Here is a 17196-nt window from a genome sequence, read left to right as displayed (position 1 = left end):
GCAGTATTTCAAAACCCAGAGGTTATTATCCTTCAGCTATGAAACATTTTTGTCATCAACAGTCTTATTTACTGCTTTAAGAATAATTACTCATCTGATTATTTCCATGAGATTGTTGAGTCTTACATAAAAGACATTTTAATTGTGAGATAATTAATGATAATAATCAGGTCTTGATCCTGTTCCTGCCTTGGTCACCTATTTCTTAGAAAAGCCAATTAATTAATACCCCTGGGGAAGGCATTAGCATTAGGATCAGAAAACTGCACTAATGTTGTCAAAATCCAAAATCTCACAAGTTATAGGCATGCAAGAAGCAGCAAAATGGGGGTGAGGGAGAGAAAATCTTATGGTTCATAACAAACCCACAGATTATAGTTCTGTTCAGAGAAGAGTAGAGGGCAAGATAAGGAAAGCTGTGAGAAAAAAGGAAAAGTGGGGTTGAGGAATGGGAGAAAAAAAGGGACCACACACTTAAAAAATCTGCATTTCTCCTTCAGATAGGCAATATTTCAGTTCTGCACTGACAGAATTTATTACAACAGGTTAGCACTGGAACATCTCTACACTAATCTGTAAGAGTCCAGAGCAAGAGAAAAGCAGCATCTGTTAGTTTAGCCTGAGAGCAAAGAAGATATACAGAGAAGAATAAAAGAAAAAAAAAAAGGATTTGTTAAGCCTAGCATCTGGTTGACTGTTTTACATACCGAGGAAGGGGATGGTAGAGGTCATAGGGCATGATCTGCTTGTATCCATCACTGTTAGGAACAATAATGCCAACCCTCTGAGTAGAAGGTACACATAATAAACACTAAATGATTACATTATACAAGTTTTTTATATTACATTATTCTATTACTTTACACAACTTTTTGTATTATAGTATAATAAACCAACAAAACAAGATATTTTACCTAATACCTTCACATGTAATACAACTTTACCTAAATTGTCATCCCATTAAAAAAGAAATGCTCCCACCCTACTTTTTCTGAGTAATTCAAAGAATAAATCTCTGGTTACTACTTTTTTCTTAGACATATATTTTGTTTGACAAATAACTAATCTGCTAAAAGTGACTCAAATACTTTTACTTACATTGTTATTATCTAGCACCAAAAAGAATGTTTCTATCCTTAATGCTTTCTTGGAGCTTGGATCCAAAGTCACGGAGGACAATAGGGGAATTTCTATCTGCTTCAGAGAATGCTAAATAATATCCTTCTTATAACTATTACATGGTTGTTTCTGCCCATCAAATAAAACCTCTGCTTTTACAGGGGCCTGATTTAGAAATTTGGGTAATCACAGTGCAAAATTTAAAATGCAATTCTTTTCACCTTAAATGAATTCAGGCCTGCTTGTTTTTGTTTTTGTTTTTGTTTGTTTGTTTTTGTTTTTTCCCTGGAGGAAAGAAGGAGCCTGAGAAAAGATTAACATGTCAGGTTGGACTTTTTTGTTTGTCATAACTATTTAGCTTGCCTTGCTGTACTGTTATTGGTGTGGTGTTGCAATGTAACATCTAAAACTTATATAAGGCAATAGCATAGATCAAAATCAGGAATCATCTGAAATATTATCATGTCAGTTATGTGTGAGATGGATGCCACTCTTCTCATTGGCAACTATAGGGTCCCACTGAATTGCTGGTCTGAAATATTTTGTCTGCACCCTAATATTTTGTCTGTTTATAATTTTGACTCAGCGTAACATTAACCATGTTGTCTCCCAGTTATCAGGCGTATCTATTAACATAAAACAGATGATCTTGGAGGACTTAATTTATCATCCTCATCAAAGCCACTTGGGTGTTTGGAAGGGGCAAGTGGACAGAAGAATCAGGGAGTGAATACTAATTGCATTAAAATAAAAAGTGGGTCTCCATCCAAGTTACGGAGAGATGAAACTGAATGTCAAGAAGAAAGGTGGTTTTGAGGAGCCTTTTACAGATGAGAGATCGTAGGTATGCTGCTGTGGATTTCTTTAAGGGGGAAGGGGCAAAGCAGGGGGAGGGGAGAAAGTATTCTGCATCCTCAACACAGTTCACTGAAAAGTGCTGTAAGTATTCAAAGGAGTCTTGTCAGACCAGGCCTAAAGGGGTCTATTCTCCTTTCAGTCAACAGGGGTTTTACATGCATAATTTGTCCAAGATAGAAGAATGGATCCCACTGTGTTTCCACAGCAAGAAGTCAGCTCCAGGTCAGTGTGCTGGAATTTTCCAGCCAAAGCACTGGAAGCAGCTGGAGCCCTGGAAGTGTGTGAGAGGGACTAGACAGTTCCCTCTAAGATTAGCAGCCACTGCAGTCACAGGAACTCTCTGCATGAGTGCACGTATTTGCATCTTCGAAGAGCTGCTTGTCCCCACAAAAATCTAAAAGTCTAGGAGAGGTTGTTCTGGCACTGGGAAACTTTGGAAAAGACAAATGGGTCATTTAGAATATGGCCAATGAACAACTCTTTTCAGAATTAGCTTGATGGGTAGACATCTGGAGAATGTACAGGAACTGTGTATTTTAAGAAGCTGGAAGGGAACTTTTTGTGAGGGTTTCTTGCCCCTACTTTTGGGAATGTGCTGTTTTCTGACTCTTCTACTACTGCTGTTGAAGTTCCACTCTGAAGCTGTTTGTGCCTTCCAGCTCATCAGCTTGATGAGAAGTGGTTGAAACACAAGGTTAACACAGTGAGTTAAAAAATGAAATAATTACACTATAAAAAAATCTATTGCCTAAGAAAGAAGCAGATTTCAAAACATTTTTCCTTCATTGCAGTGAAAAGTGTTTTCTTTCTAATAAACATGATATCTATTCATAATCTAGGTCTAAATGCATTGGAATACATTACTTCCAAGACTGTTCAGATAGAAGTAACTGTACCACATTCAAATACTTTTATGAATATTAAGTAACATTTTAAAAGCACTAAGTTAATATTGTAATTGGAAAGGTTTGACCCTCAAAGAATTTTGCATGCAAAATCTCATTTTTGTAAACAGTACTGAGCTCCACAGATTTAATGACACTGTCATTGTGCATATGTGAGGGGCTGCCAAAGGCCCTCATTCTGTAACTTCAAGAAAATGAATCACAGCTATAAAGTCATAGCAAGGAAATAGACCCCCACAATAATACACAATGGTTTAATTTATGATTTTATAGAACAATTGTCTTAAAGATAAAACAGAAGAACAGATGGTTATGGTATTATTAATGACATCTGCACTTTTCTAGCTAGTCTTGTGTGAGGTTTTTTGTATAGGTTCCACAAAAAAACCCCTAAGACTAAGTTAACACTTCAAAAAATCCTAAGAGATTGCTTTGGTGTATTCTCACTTTTTGGTGGGACAAAGCGGTTTAAATTCCATGAATCTATCAGTCCATCATACTCCTATAAAGGAGAGTATGGAAGAGATGGAAGAGATCTACTTTATGGGGTTTATTTACTGCACGTTACTCAGACAATGCAAAGATGATGGTGTGCTAAACGAGCAGAGGAAATAATAATTCCTTCACTGAAGTATGTGCAAGTAGCTAACAGGACTCATTCACAAAACATCAAGAGATTTGGCAGGAGCAGGAGCACAAAGCAAATTATTTTGCAGAGCTGTTCTGTCTCATATGTCTGCAATCTCCCATGCCTTTCAGACCAACAAGTCCTGTCATATATTCTGCACATTGTTTTTTCCCTCCTGGCAGTCTCAACACAGTTGCTCTTCCAAGGCACGTGTATGGTTGGAGTGGGAGCTGCAAATGCCAGAGGTGAGAGTGTTGCAATCGGATCTGCCATCTCTGCAAATATTCAACCTTCCCCTGCGATGGGTTTCCACAGCTGCATTCCTTGGAAGACATGTTTGGTCAGCTCCTCCCCAGTTGCTCCTTTTTCCCCTTAACCTGATTTATCACAGATGACAAGCTCAAGTGCTTTTCTCTTCTACCTCCCTGAGGACTCTGTCTTTCTGACAAGGCCAGCCCTTCCCAGCTCTCTCTCCTGCATGCTGATGAGTCTCAGGCTGGAACCTGTGGAGCCAAGGAGAGCCATGGGTGCTAGAACTGAGAGAGGAGCCAGCAGAGAGAAAGGACATCTGCTCCCAAGGTGCCTCAGGGTGGTGTGACCCGCACAAGGACAACCTGCCACTCCTGTGCTGGTGTCCTGCACCCTTGCTGTGCCACTGCCCAGCCTCTGCAGCACAGTCACACGCCTTGGCTCACAGCCTTCACTTCTCCTGAGGGCTGTTTTGCTGGGGCTGTCCTGCTCACAGCTGCAGGGCTGCCCAGGCTCCTGCGGGGCTGCAGCCATTGCACCTCTGCACACATGCGGACTCCAACAGGAAGATTTAAGCCTTCGCTGAAATCTGTCAGACCTGAGAGTAAATGACCTGCATGGCAGGGACTGGGCCATCTAAGCAATGGAATATGTTTCAGACATTATTAGCAGTGAACAAATCATAATGAAAAGTTAAAGTAGCTTGGGCTGGCTGTGCTGGAAGACATGAAAGCACTCACCACAAAAGACAACAGTTTAGCATCCAAGCCAGCGTCTCTGTGAAAGCCATGATTACCACTGGGCAGACAACAATCTTGTGCAAAAGATTGCAGTTTAACATTTCAAATCCTGACATGGAGGTGATGTGTGATACTGCACTTCACTGATCTCTCAAGATTCCACATGGACATTATCTCCTTGTGTTACAAGAACACATTCTGTGTGGAGAAACAGTTAATGAGGCCCTCAAAGAGAAGGTATCTCTTAATGCCTTCCATGTATTATTGTGAATCTACTACTTTTTCCCTTCAGAGCTGGGGTAGATGACAGTAACACCACAGGTACAGGCAACATTGGTTTCCAGTGCCTACTTTTGCAGGCGGTGAAACAGTAATTCTCAATTGTGCTACCAGTACGAACTACCTTGTTGGTTTCTGGATACTATCAGTGTGAATCTTGAAGAATTACCATGTATGTTGTATTTATATGTGCTTTTATATGCCCTTAGTTCTTCACAGATTGGCAAAAACCAGTGTCTCCTGCTTAAACATTTAAAAATGGCATGCCAGTGGATACTTTAAAAACCTACTCATGAATGAAAAACACTTTTGAGACACATCCTTTTGTATTAGCCTCAAAAAAACCCCTTTGCTTTAAACAGAATGTCTGTTTGGCATGACAGTATCTTACCTTTATAAAACAGTCTTGTTTACGATGCAGAGATCTTAAATTCTAAGCAGCATATGGTTTAATTATCACTGCCATAGACTGCTAAAAACCAATCTCTTCACAGTGCTCGAAAGAGGTGTTTCCAGTCAAAAGCAGAAAAAGTATTTCCTTCATACAGTAACATGACTGTAATGCTTCTAAACATCTCCTTTTTTATTCAGTTCAATATTTTATGGTGGTTTGAATGAGCACTGTTTGATAAGAAGAGGGAATGAGCTGATAAGTAGTTAACAATACTAAATGTTAACAACTGAATATCTAGCGAAAATCTCTGTAAATGACTATTTACTTGAGGCAGTTTTGGTGTCTTCTAGGACTTAAAATAGACTGATTTTCCTGTAACTTCATATTGGACAGACAGATGTCAGCATTTGATGCTTATAGCTGTACATGATATATTTTCCCACCTTACAGCTTATTATCAGAAACATCCTGGCAGCTCCTTTCTGCCCTTCTTTCGATGTTTCATTAATATGTATTGTCCCCTTAGAGCTGAATTTGCTCTGCTATTCACATCTTTTAAGTGCTTGACAAGTGCTCCCTGGCTCACCCTCCCTGCCCATTCTGACAAAGTTATTTTCTGGATTAATTTAGATTACTTTTGCCCTGTCCAAAAATTCAAGGTTTCAGTTACTTGTGTTGAGAAGAAATGTATCTCTTTAGGCATTAGAATTATCTGCTGCTCATCTTTATCCTGCTCTTGAACTCAGGTGACCCTGATCATTATTATCAGAACACTGCCATTGGTACCAGCTCCTTTTCCATTTACAATTCCACTTTCACATTGCCAATTATATGATGGACTTCTCACTTACAATCACTCTGAATGGTCATAACATCCTGGTGTCTTTTGTATGCTTTTATTTGTACTCCAGTGTTCTTGTTAGGTTAGCTGAAAATGAACAACTAAAAGCTACAATTTTATTAAAAATTAAATTTAATTTTAGATTTCTTTTTGGTAATGCCCACCTCTGCCACCACCCCGTGGATATTTAAATGAGTAATGCCCACCTCTCCCACCACGTGGATATTTAAATGAGAATGCTAAAAGAAAAACTTAGACAAGCAGGAAGAGAAGTTTGCAATTTTGCTGGAGTACTGTATTAATAGTGTTTATCTCAGAGTTCCTTCAGGTTTCTGGATGCTGAAAAGCTTGCTGGAATGACATTTTCTCCTAGCCTCTCCACAGGTATAAACATTATTTCTAGTGGCAGGCTTACAGATAAAACTCTAGGCAAACTCCAGGAACTAAGGTATTAAAAACCCCACTTTATACTAGAGGCTTGCTAATATGAAATTTTTTAGACAGTTGCTTTATTAATTTAGAATCTTTGCTGAATTGCCATTAGAAATCTTTACATGACACTGAAATGTCCTGATAAAAATGAATAGAGCTTTTGTGACTCAGAAACTCCCACATTAATATGTAGAGGCAATAGACAAAAAATATGGGAGACTGGTAAAAATACAGAATGGCATGGGTGGGAATGCCACCTAAAAGCTGAAGATGAAATCTAGAAATACTGACAATATCCTGATGAGCAAGTGAATGATGGGCAGCAGCCTTTTTCACATTTATCAAAATTGCTTTTTTGGGGGAAGCCTTGGAATTATGAAGCAAATATATCTTTTGCTAATAGCACCTTAGAATTGTCCTAAATAAGTACTTAGCACAGCAAGTTACATTAAATATGATCAAACCTTTTCTGTAAGCAGGAAAAAAATTCTATTCCTTTTTTATTAAAGTATGACAGAAAGAAGGATAAAGAAGAAAGCTAAAAATACCTTCCAGTCTGTGAAGTTTTGCATAGTTAAAAGATTTTCATTTAATTAAATAGGCAAAACACTAATGTTGTATTTTGCTACATAGAAGGGGAGTGGACTAGATTGAACTGGCTGCTGTTTACATCAGTAAATAATATGCATATAGACTTAATTTTGCCAGTCAAAAGCAGACTGCTGTAAAATCATAATGGGCTCCAAATAAACAAGATCTTTCCTTTTTGCTTTGTAAGGCATGAGCTGGATCCAAAACAGGTTTGATAGATGCTGAATAGAGCATTGATATGTAGTGATTAAAAGGAACTCAGTGTCATTGTGTATCATGTATTCTGTGACACAGGAATTACTGGTCTGACTTGGATGAACAGTTTATGTGCCTGCCTCTACTTAACCTGGAAAATGAGTATGTATGAATTATATATGTTTGATAAATAACCATTCACATACTTTCCCATGTTTAGTGAAACTAAGCTTTTTTTCTGTTTATGATGCCAGCAATACTGCTAATTATTGCCATAGTAAACACAATAAAGTAAAACCTTTCTATGCACTAAACCTAAAGAGGCAACTTACTGCAGGCTCACACAATACTTGTGACATTCATTTAAACCTGTCTGTCAGCTTACCCTTTGCTGAAAATTTTAGTGTAAGTTCTCCTACAGCAGCCACTCTCAGTTCCTTTATTCAGTGCCACTATGGTCCTCAACGATTATTTTGTGTGGCATTCATTAACACACCATAGGAACAGTCAGCAACCACTAATCAGCTATGCCTCACTGGAACTGGGTTTGCCAGGAAAAATTAACTTTTTATTTTTACACTGGTGGAGCAGAGCAGTTCCCACACAGCAAAAACACCGCAGAGCCAAGACACCCTCCTTGTCCAAGCTTCTGACCCCATGTTTCTACATTACCTAACCTCTTCCTGACCGTAAGAAATCATCAGGCATCCAGAAGTTACCACAGATTTCATCTGTTGTTTTTCCCTCTGGGTTGTTGATTCCTGAATTCTCTACAAAGGCACTTTTGAAAATAGTAATTTGAAATTTGGCATACTGGGAAGATGTTTCCAAAAAGCCAGTTCCTCTGGGATGGTGTAGCTGTATTTCTAAATGACTCTCCCTCCCCTCAGGGTCTTCATATCAACAAGTTTGCCTTGTTATGTCTTATATAAAACAAAATTGCTTCCTGACATCTGCCCAGATGTTTTTTTCTCTTTTCTCCCATGTACCATGTAGTCATCTGCATCACCATTTGAGAATATGTCATTCAAAATAATTGAGAAAAGTATGGAGAATATCCACCACACAAATTCCAGAGGCAAATTACATATCTGACCCAGAACAGAATTTAAAAAAATAGCATCTTAGAATTAAAAAAAAATAATACAGCAATTACATAAAATTACGTTCTCATTGAGACTGTGCCTCTAGAAGATAAGTTCAATATTGATTCATATTTTTCAACAATCTTTTTCCTGAGGCATTCATGTTTTTGTTTTCTACGTGATCATACCTGGCCTCTATTGACATCTGTTTCTAACAAAATGTGCTTTGCTTATAGGAGCAAAGGCATATAAACTGCCATATGCTCTGGGTAAAGGTGTCTTCAGTGACAAAGAAATCTTGTGTGTTAACTCCAGAAAAGGTCAGTGAACTTCAGTGAAAACTTTCCATAAGTCTATCTTTGCCTTAGAGTGATTTGCTCTGATAATGCCTAGCTACTCTAAAGCTGGTACACCTGGTTTGGGCAGCAACCATCCTCAGTCAGGTGGATACATTGCCCCACAGGTTTCTTAAGTATCCCTTTTCTCATTAGGACATCTTTTTTCTCTGATGGCCTCCAGCAATCTGAAGTGACACAGCAACATTTCAGGTGATGCCTTCTTGAGTTCACTTTATCAAATGTGGTAAGAAACTAGCCTAGAAGGAAAGGAGCTGGTGACAAAATGGCTTTAGAGTATCCTTGTCATTCCTGCTGGTCTATGCTTAACCATCTCTTAGGAAAGCCACTCAGGAGGACCAAAAGATTTATTCTGCACAAATAAACGCTTGCTGCTTATTGAGTGGCTGCAGATGAGTTCCCATTGAAGTTCAGGGCAATCAGTTCAAGAAAGGATAGGTATTTTTTGTGGTTTTCTTTCTTTTCTTATACGCAAAAAATCTGACTCTCTGATCTTACTATTTTTTACTATTAATCTTCTGAGGAAGACTGCACAGGAAGTTCCACCTTAATATGAGGAAGAATGTCTTTACTGTGTAGTGCCAGTGAACTGGCACAGGTTGCCCAGAGAGGTCGTGGCATCTCTCTCACTGGGGATAATCAAGAACCATCTGGACATGATTCTGTGCCATGTGCTCTGGGGTGACTCTGTTTGAGCAGGGAGGTTGGACCAGATGACCCCTTATGGTCCCTTCCAACCTTACCTGTTCTGTGATTCTGTGGGGCAGCAGAGATGAGATTTTCATGCCAGGCCAAAGGACATTGTTAACTAGAACAAAACCACTCATTATATTTTACATGCTGCCATAAATGCAGGTAAGTTTTTTATTAAGGAGAAAAATTTTTAAAAATCCTATAATAATAGTTCATCTAACTGTGATGACAGTCATTTTTATGCAAAAAGAATTTTTTCCATCTCACTAACACTTGAGAGGCATGTATTGATCAGGGGGATGGTATCATGGACAATTTGTTTTCTCATACTTGGTAACAATTAATGAGACAAAATACATTCTGAGGGGAAGAAACAACCATTTCAAATCAATCTTTGCTATGTGAAGGTGCTAAATAGAAGTGTTCTACACAGTGCATTCTTAGAATGAGAGAGAGGTTGAATTATGTAGGATAAATGACACAGTGAGAAATAGCAACAGAATATTTTCCTATTTTATTTTACTCCTTTAGAGCTCAGTCTGCCTTAAAATAAAAGCCAACTGACCTTGCAGGACAAGGATCCAGATTACACTCTTGAAGTTTTGGCTTTGGCTTGATATTTTCAGGATAATAATGACAGTATTGATCTGCTACTACCCGATTGCTTCTCAGATCAAAGCACTCAGCAGATGTCAGTTGATAACCTGTGATACACAGAGGAATAAATAATGTGAGATGTGATTGTCTTCCTGTCTGGCTCTGAAATGTATCTAAGTTCTGGTTTGGTAAAAGAAAACTAATTTCAGCTTGCTTCAGTGCTTTTGGACACAACAGTTCTTGTTTTACAGGCAAGAATGAAAACAGCAATGTAAATCATATGTTTTACAAAACAAAAGATAACCAGTATGGTCAAACAAAAATTCAGCAGTCTAGAAAAAACAAAGGCTGAAGTTTCTTAGTCACCAAGAATTGTGCTCTTAGTTTCAGGATAAAGAATAAACCTGCTGGTAGGAACAGGGATAAATGGAGACTTCTTGTTTGACCAAAACTAGGCCCAAATCCCATCATCCCTTATGTTTGACAGCTGTAGCATTAAATGCAGATATGTAACTCTCAAGATGTGCTTTATCTACAGAGTCTGGCACAGTGCTGAAAATCTACAGGCTACTACCATGTTGCTAAATTTCTCCCTTCGTTTAGTTGTAATTATTCAAATTTTTAGATTTTGCCCATTTTTAAGGTCCAAAACTCAGGGCAGCAGTTGGGACAGGTCATGTATGCAGATGACAGCTTCTGAAATACAGTGGTAATTCATTACCTCCACCACAGGATGCTGAACAAGGGAAAAAATCTGTTTCCCTCCATCTGTGAATGATAGGCTGGTAGAAGATGAACTGGACTGAACTGTCAGCAGCACCAGCATAATGGATCTGAAAAAGAGGTTATATCAAAGAGTGAACCTAACATGAATGCTGGGAAGAAGTATTCTACCACAAGCATTTTGCAGATTTGAGACCCCTTGAAGCTTCATGAAATACCAGATATACTTTGCAATAGGAAAACCAAATACAAAACCAAAGCGTTATCAGTGGCAAAATCTTGGGTTCAAAACACAGTCAAAAAAATTTCTGGGCATAACCAATGACCATTTTGAGATCACATTCTGAAATAATGAGTGCATGGCAAATGTGTGATTAGTGCTACTCAATGATCTTATAGAGACATAGAATAGGGACGGATAGTTAATGGTTCAGAAAATCACCTTCCACTACCTACTGTCCCTGACACATGGACATAGATTTTAGAACTTTAATGTTTCCCAAAAAACAGTTATAATACACTTGACAGTATAGACTAAAACATGGGAGGCTGCATTGTGAAAAATAGAAAACAGTATAAAAACTTTAATTCACCATTTTTTTTCCTGAGGTGAGGTCTTTATTTCATTCTCTTTTGTGGTACTGTCATTATTGTGAAGTTTGTTCTTCTGCTTACTTTATTTTGCTTGTAAAAATGCTTCTTTTGGTCACAGGCATGGAATTCTGGCTGGGGCTATGTGCATGTCTGCAAAACTCTTTAGAGCCTATAAGCCACCCGAGCTTAAAAGCTAGCATGCTTTCAGTCAGTACTAGATGTGCTGAATGGATGTCCCACATAAATAAGGGTTTGTAGTGCAAGGACTGCAATGCAAGAGACCTTTACACTGGTAAAGCAACACCACTTGCACCCGGCCCAGTAAAAAATCTTACCTGTTTGATATCTATGCTGATATTCAGTTATGAGGACTTCAAAATCTCAGCAGGTTATCCCTCGTCCTTACCTCTATGCCTCTGCATAAACAGCTGGCAAGGGAAAACCAAAAATCTGCTACTAAAAACCTCTCCTATTTGATGATTTGTCCCAGGACACAGTGTTTCAGTGCTGCTTGAGCATCTCTGCATCAGTGGTATGGTGCTATCACAGTAGAGAAAACTGCAAATCACAAGTAGAAAAGATGGACCCTTCTCCAAGACACTGCTTCTCTCAGGAGCAATCCACCCCCCTTTTTTCAGACAGCTTAAACTGTTTAACCACTGTCTCCTTTTTCTTTTTTTTCTCTCACATTTCAAATGAGTCTTCTAGTTTTGGAAACACCATTTTTCCCTTACTCTTTCCTCTTTCCAAATACCAAGAGACAATGTCAAAGAATGGTCTGTGAAACGGAAGCAAAAATATGACAAATTGAGATGGACTTTGTAACTTGGGTTGTTTGTTTTGTTTTCCCCTGTAGGTGGACAGCAATATGATTAAAAATCAAGATATATCTTGAAGAGCAGGAGGAGGGCAAGGATATTGATGTATGTATGATGTCTGGCCCACTGAGACAAGGCTGCCCTTTTCTAATTAAACAGTGATGTCAATTCTCAAAAGGAAAAAAACCCAAACCAGCTGTAGCAATACAACTGCTTCAGCAAATGGGAGGCCTTTTGCACAGATCAATGTTGTTTGAATGTGTGTGTCAGAAACAGGATACCTAATTCCTCGTGCGGGGATGGTGCATTAATTACACACTTCAGAAGGGTCTTTCCGGGCTCATGAAAGCCTCAGGCACTCCTGGGAAAAATGTTCTGTTGTGCTGGAAGCCATCTGGGGAGGTCTCTGATCTCAATGTGCAGGAAAGGCATTTTCTGGGGAGAATTCTTCTTTTACTCTTTGTTTTTTAAGGATCATCAATGATTCCTAAACTCAGATCGACTCAGCAGTATGGCCTGCAATGAATCATGAAGAACAGACCAAGAGCTCACACATGGGCTACTATAAAAGGAAGGGGAGAAAAAAAGAGTTTACACTGAAAAAAAATCACAAAGAGGGAAGAGTTCCTCTCTCTCTGCAGGCCTTTCCTGCATGTCCAGAGTTATCTGTTTCAACAGAGAGAAAAGACAGATATACCATCTTTTCCAGCTTAATGTGGAAGTCACTCATAAAGCCATGATAACAACATAGGTGGGAAAGAATTACAACGAGCCACAGTCATAAGCTCAAATTATACAAAACAAGCAAATAAAAGCAGCATATGTAATATTGTGCATTTTTAAGGAGCATCCTAAGCAGAAGAGGAACAATAAACTGTGATTCCACATAGCAAGAACTTCTTCTTGATTGTGTTTGACTGTTTGTTAAAGTTAAGATCTCTATCCAGGAAAAAAAACATCACTGGCTACTTGAGCCCTGAAAAACTCAGAGTGAGACTTAATAGCTAAATGCTGTAAGAAATGTGGTGGTTTGACTGCATAGGGCCAATTCCCACACATGGAAATACTCAGCTCTTTAGTATGATGAAATTTTTTACCTTTGCAGTATATTAGCAACATCCTTGTTGAGAATGCCATGAGAAATGCCAAAGATCCAAATAGAGATGGTCATCACCTGAGAATCTTAAGCTAGTCCTCTAACTAACAATGAGTTTTGCACACTTAGGCAACTGAACTAGAAAAGAAGACAATTGACAATTATTATATTTGCAAATAAAATCCTATCTAAAATTATTAATAGCTGAAGTCAGAACTACTCATATCTTGCAGAGCACTCATCCCTGCATTTGTACATGGCAACTCCCCAGATATCCTCCTTGACTCTCTTTAACTTTCAAGGGAATTTGGATAATTTCCTCCTAACATCAGAGCAGCCCCTACCACTTTCACAGAATCACAGAATGAATTGGGTTGGAAAAGACCTTTGAGATCATCAGCTCCAACCTATGTCCTAACACTTCATCAACTAAACCATAGCAGTGAGTGCCACGTCCAGTCTTTTAAAAAATATCTCCACACACAGTAACTCCACCACCTCCCTGGGCAGACAATTCCAGGGCAAAATTTCTTGTTTAGTGAAGAATTTTTTCCTAATATGCAGCCCAAACTTCCCCTGGCACAGCTTAAGACTGTGTCCTTTTGTTCTGTCACTATTTGCTTGGGAAAAGAGACCGAGCCCCACCCGGCTACACCCCCCTTTCAGACAACCCCAGTTCTCTCAGCTGTTCCTCATAGGCCTTGTCTTTCAGACACTTTTCCAGCCTTGCTGCCCTTCTCTGAACATGTTTGAGCATCTCAACATCCTTCCTGAACTGAGGGGCCAGTACTGGACACAGCACTTGAGGTGTGGCCTCACCAGCGCTGAGTACAGGGCAAGAATGATCTCCCTGCTCCTGCTGGACACACTGTTCCTGATCCAGGCTAGGATGCTGCTGGCCTTCTTGGCCACCAGAGCACACTGCTGGCTCATGTTCAGTTGGCTGTCAACCCTAAAGAGTAACACAATCATCTAAGGAACTGGTTAAAACTAGAGTCCTCAGAATATCCACTGTCTAGCCTACAGTCACAATCAACAGAGATATCTTTTTAACCTGTTGAAAGACCTTGGAAAAAAATAATCTCTTTTAGACTGTTTTAATACTGATTTTGTTAATGCCTGCCTAGGATGATGCAAGAGAAGCACATACTGTTCTGTCTGTGTTGCTCAGGTGAAGTTTGGAGTTGATAAAATGCAGATTTGGTTTGGGAGATGTTACAGAAAATTGGAAGAAAAGAAAAATTTGAACACAAGAGATGTGTAATCTTTAGGAGATATTATGATCTGCTCTATGAACAAGAGACTGCAATGACGTGCGCCAGTAAAATCCCAGCTAGCTCTGATTCCCAGCTGTGCCAGGAGCCGTTCTCAAATCTGCCAGCAGGTTCAGGTAATGGTGCAGAGCAAGGCTGCTCTATGGCAAACAGGTATTGCTGTGTCCAGGCTTCGGAGCAAGGAATACAGAAGGCTCTTTTCTGTATGATTTCTCAGAGACCTTTATTCCCCATGAGGTGGGGGCGGGGGGGATGAAAAAGAGCAGGAGACAAAGCCCACACATACTCTTAAACCAGAGGATGAGGGGTGTGATCAAACAGGGGATTGGCCCCAGGACAGACCTAACAGGTGTTTTTCTATAACATAGGGCAGGGTCAGGGGAAAGATGGACAGCTGCCTGAAGCTTCCACAGACAGGGCAGGGGCAGAAGAGGGGGGCAAAGAAATGGGGAGGAGATACCTTTGGACAGTACCTGACTTATTGAGGGGCGAAACAGGGAGGAATCATTGGGATACATAACTCCAAAACAGCTTAACCAAAACCCACCACCACACTGCAACATCTGACTTCACCTTCACATTTTGTTGGTTTTTCCTATCACTCCAAACTTTGATTAGTTCACATAAACCCTGTAAAACAAGTCAAGTTCCCCAAAGCCTAACAATTTCTTCCTTGATTTTGGCAGTGTATGCCTGAACCATTTCTTTTTGTTCACTGAAGAACATATGACCTGACCTACAAAACTGCAATAGTTTACTTGGACAGTTTCAAAATTTAATCAGCACTTTATAACCAGCAGTCATAACCAAGTAATTATTAATGTTACTGGTACAGCTGAGCCAGAAAAGTGTATTCAATGAAATGTTCTCATTTCATGCAGTTGCAGGGAGGTGAGGAGAAAAGAAACCATTTCTTTCTTGTCTGTATGTGTTCCAAAATGGGAGCAGAGAAAGAGAATTATCATTTTGTACCTCAGAACCATAGAACCATGAAGGTTGGAAAGACTTCCTAGATCATGGAGTCCAACCTTTGACCAAACACCACCATGTCAGCAAAACCATAGCACTAAGTACCATGTTCAATTGCTTCTGGAATATTTTTGGGGATGGTGAGTCCACCACCTTCCTGGGTGGACGATTTCAATGCTGACTGGCCTTCCAGTGAAGTTCTCCCTGATGTTCAACCTGGACTTACCCTGGTGCAACTTAAGCCTGTGTCCTCTTGTCCTGTCACTGTCTGCCTGTGAGAAGAAACTGACCCCCACCTGGCTGCACCCTGCTTTCAGACAGCCACAGAGTGATAAAGTCACCCCTGAGCCTCCTCTTCCCCAGGCTGAGCAACTCCAGCTTCCTCAGCCACTCCTCATAGGACTCATTCTCTAGGCCCTTCACCAACTCTGTTGTCCTCCTCTGGAAGTGCTCCAGCAAATTGTCTCACACAATTTGGTCTGGTCTACTATGAACCAGCTCCATACCACCATGCTTATTAGAAAAGTTCTAATGGATTCTTCCATATTACTATGCTGATTCTGATTCTGAATTCTTTCTACAGGTTCCAAATACCAAATCATCAGATTGATACTAATGAAAGTAATTAATGAGAAATCTGATAATTTTGTGCTTCTCATGTCAGTATAAAAAATATTCTACCTAGAGTGCTTCAATATTGCTGGTTCTATGTAGTAATCTCTTGCACTGAAAAATAAAGGAGGATGTACAAGAGATTCATTGCTGATAATAATTTGTTCATGAAGGAAATAGAAGCCAGACATTGTCATGGGAAAATAAGTTTACAAGCTTGTTTAAAATAAAATAAATGGTACATAAAATGTAAATAATGAGAGATTCAGAAGGCTTTCATGCATATGTTTTAAGACAGGACTGTACCATAATGCTTCTGAGTTTGCCTTGTCATTCCCTTGAAATGCTGAAAGGACTTCTGCCATCAAGATCCAGGGAACATATCTGCATTCTGAATTCATGTCCCCTGATTGTGATAGTCATGTGTTGGATCAGCTTGGTTTTAGGGTTTTCTCTCCTACAAAATTCAGCTCCATCTGTTGGTTGTCAATTTAATCCTCTCAATCAGCCAGAGAAATCACTCTGAAATTACCTTATCACCCATTTGCATATTTTACAAAGAATTGAACTTGCTCTCCCTGCAGCAATCGTGGATTAAACAATATTCCTTTAGTTGATGAGTGTATTAAAAAGCCTTTAGATTAGTTCTCTCACAAAGCCACACACAAACTGTTAAAATGGTGAAATCTGAAGATGGTTGGCACCAAGCCTTCATAGCACTAAAAAGTGACTGATTTTTGAGAGATAGATGTAAACAAAAGTTACAGAATAAGAAAAGAAAAAAAATTACAAACAGCATTTTGTCAGAGGAATAGAAAATTACATGTCTAAGAAACTATCTCTTCTGCCTTAAAACCTGTAAGCACATTAAACATCAGCAATATTTTAAAGAAGTATGTAAAATTAATGGCAACATCTTTTTTTCCAAAGGCACTTCATGAATAATGAGTAAAACTTCAGTCCAATATCTTCTATCTCAGTTACTGGGTAGGTAGATAGAACGTAAAAAGAGAATAGAACTTCAAGTGTACCCTGAGAGAGATATTTTTTTCTGAACATTCTGGTTCGCCTTGTAAAAAAATAAATGTAGTTTTATTATTAAAGGTTTTTTTTTCTAGGTCCCTCACCAAAGCTCCTAGACAGATCCT

At 39.2% G+C, this 17196-nt stretch overlaps 1 protein-coding gene across 1 annotated transcript in view; it reads right to left on the bottom strand.

The window, feature by feature from the left end:
- Window positions 1–17196, bottom strand: part of ADAMTSL1 (ADAMTS like 1) — a 195823-nt gene that overhangs the window by 104157 nt on the left and 74470 nt on the right. Inside the window, exons 8-10 of the mRNA XM_063421603.1 lie at window positions 10684–10795; window positions 9931–10069; window positions 708–758 (exon numbers count right to left, since the gene is read on the bottom strand). Of these exons, the coding sequence (XP_063277673.1) occupies window positions 708–758; window positions 9931–10069; window positions 10684–10795 (302 nt within the window). The remainder of the gene's footprint in view (window positions 1–707; window positions 759–9930; window positions 10070–10683; window positions 10796–17196) is intronic.

This window comes from Prinia subflava, chromosome Z (genome assembly GCF_021018805.1).
Source record: "Prinia subflava isolate CZ2003 ecotype Zambia chromosome Z, Cam_Psub_1.2, whole genome shotgun sequence".
Lineage (NCBI taxonomy): Eukaryota > Metazoa > Chordata > Aves > Passeriformes > Cisticolidae > Prinia > Prinia subflava.
Note: the sequence above shows the minus strand (reverse complement) of the source record. Positions and strands in the feature narration are given on the sequence as shown.